This window comes from Schistocerca nitens, chromosome 4, assembly GCF_023898315.1.
Source record: "Schistocerca nitens isolate TAMUIC-IGC-003100 chromosome 4, iqSchNite1.1, whole genome shotgun sequence".
Lineage (NCBI taxonomy): Eukaryota > Metazoa > Arthropoda > Insecta > Orthoptera > Acrididae > Schistocerca > Schistocerca nitens.
In genome coordinates, this window is record NC_064617.1 from 311,123,653 (window position 1) to 311,125,300 (window position 1,648).

Consider the following 1,648-nt stretch of genomic DNA (forward strand, 5'->3'; position numbering starts at 1 on the left):
CAAGACCCCCCACAGCCAAAACTACAACCCCTCCCCTACAGTCGAGACCCTGCCCCCACACAGTCGAGACCTTCCCGGGTTCGATTCCCGGCGGGGTCAGGGATTTTCTCTGCCTCGTGATGACTGGGTGTTGTGTGCTGTCCTTAGGTTAGTTACGTTTAAGTAGTTCTAAGTTCTTGGGGACTGATGACCATAGATGTTAAGTCCCATAGTGCTCAGAGCAATTTGAACCATTAGAACAGTCGAGACCCCGCCCCCTCACAGTCGAGATCCCGCCCCCTCACAGGCGAGACCCCTCCCACTCACAGTCGAGGCCCCGCCCCATCACAGTCGAGGCCCTGCCCCATCACAGTCGAGGCCCCGCGACCCAAACAGTCGAGATGCCACCCCCACAGTCGAGACGCCACCCCCACAGTCGAGACGCCGCCCCAACGGTCGACGCCGCCCCCACAGTCGAGACGCCGCCCCCACAGTCGAGACGCCGCCCCCACAGTCGAGACGCCGCCCCCACTGTCGATACACTGCCCCCACAGTCGATACACTGTCCCCACACACGATACACTGCCCCCACATTCGATACACCGCCCCCACATTCGATACGCCGCCCCCACATTCGATACGCCGCCCCCACATTCGATACGCCGCCCCCACAGTCGATTCGCCCCCCACAGTCAAGACGCCGCCCCCACAGTCAAGACGCCGCCCCCACAGTCAAGACGCCGCCCCCACAGTCAAGACGCTGCCCCCCACAGTCAAGACGCCGCAGCCACAGTCAAGACGCCGCAGCCACAGTCAAGACGCCGCAGCCACAGTCAAGACGCCGCAGCCACAGTCAAGACGCCGCCTCCACAGTCAAGATGCCGCCTCCACAGTCAAGACGCCGTCCCCACAGTCAAGATGCCGCCCGAACAGTCAAGACGCCGCCCGAACAGTCAAGACGCCGCCCGAATAGTCAAGACGCCGCCCCCACAATCAAGACGCCGCCCCAAGACGCCGCCCCCACAGCCAAGACGCCGCCCCCACAGTCAAGACCCTGTCCCCCACAGTGAAGACCTTGCCCCGCACAGTAAAGACCCAGCCCCCCACAGTCAAGACCCTGCCTCTCACAGTAAAGACCCTGCCTCCCACAGTAAAGACCCTGCCTCCCACAGTAAAGACCCTGCCTCCCACAGTAAAGATCCCCCCCACAGTAAAGATCCCCCCCCCCCCCCATAGTAAAGACCCCCCCAAAGTAAAGACCCCCCCCAAAGTAAAGACCCCCCCCCAAAGTAAAGCCCCCCACAGTAAAGACCCCTCCCCCCAGTCTAGACGGGATTCAGTCAGGTCTTTGTAGAGATGGAAATGTTTAGAGTGATCTGCACCTCAGCTACTGTTACAGAGGCAGTGCTTTTGATTAAGTTAGCGAAAGTAAGGAAGCTACAATAGTTGGGAGTCAAAGACTAGTCTGAGAAAGCAGTGTGTCTCAACTATAAGAAGTAAATGATCGTCTATGTAAAGCTCTGGGTTGGGTGGACAGTATGACAGCGACAGAAGTGCATGACACGAATCTTTGCGGCTGAAAACCGAAATGGGTGAGAGCCCATGACTGCAGCTTTTGTACACTCCCGGAAATTGAAATAAGAACACCGTGAATTCATTGTCCCAGGAA

The 1,648-nt window shown here is 58.7% G+C and overlaps 1 protein-coding gene across 1 annotated transcript; it reads left to right on the top strand.

Moving 5' to 3' along the window:
• The first annotated feature begins 380 nt into the window (after window positions 1-380).
• On the top strand, window positions 381-1,049 carry LOC126252271 (uncharacterized). Its single transcript, XM_049953143.1, has one exon. The coding sequence runs from the start codon at window positions 381-383 to the stop codon at window positions 1,047-1,049; it is 669 nt and encodes a 222-aa protein (XP_049809100.1).
• Window positions 1,050-1,648: the final 599 nt, after the last annotated feature.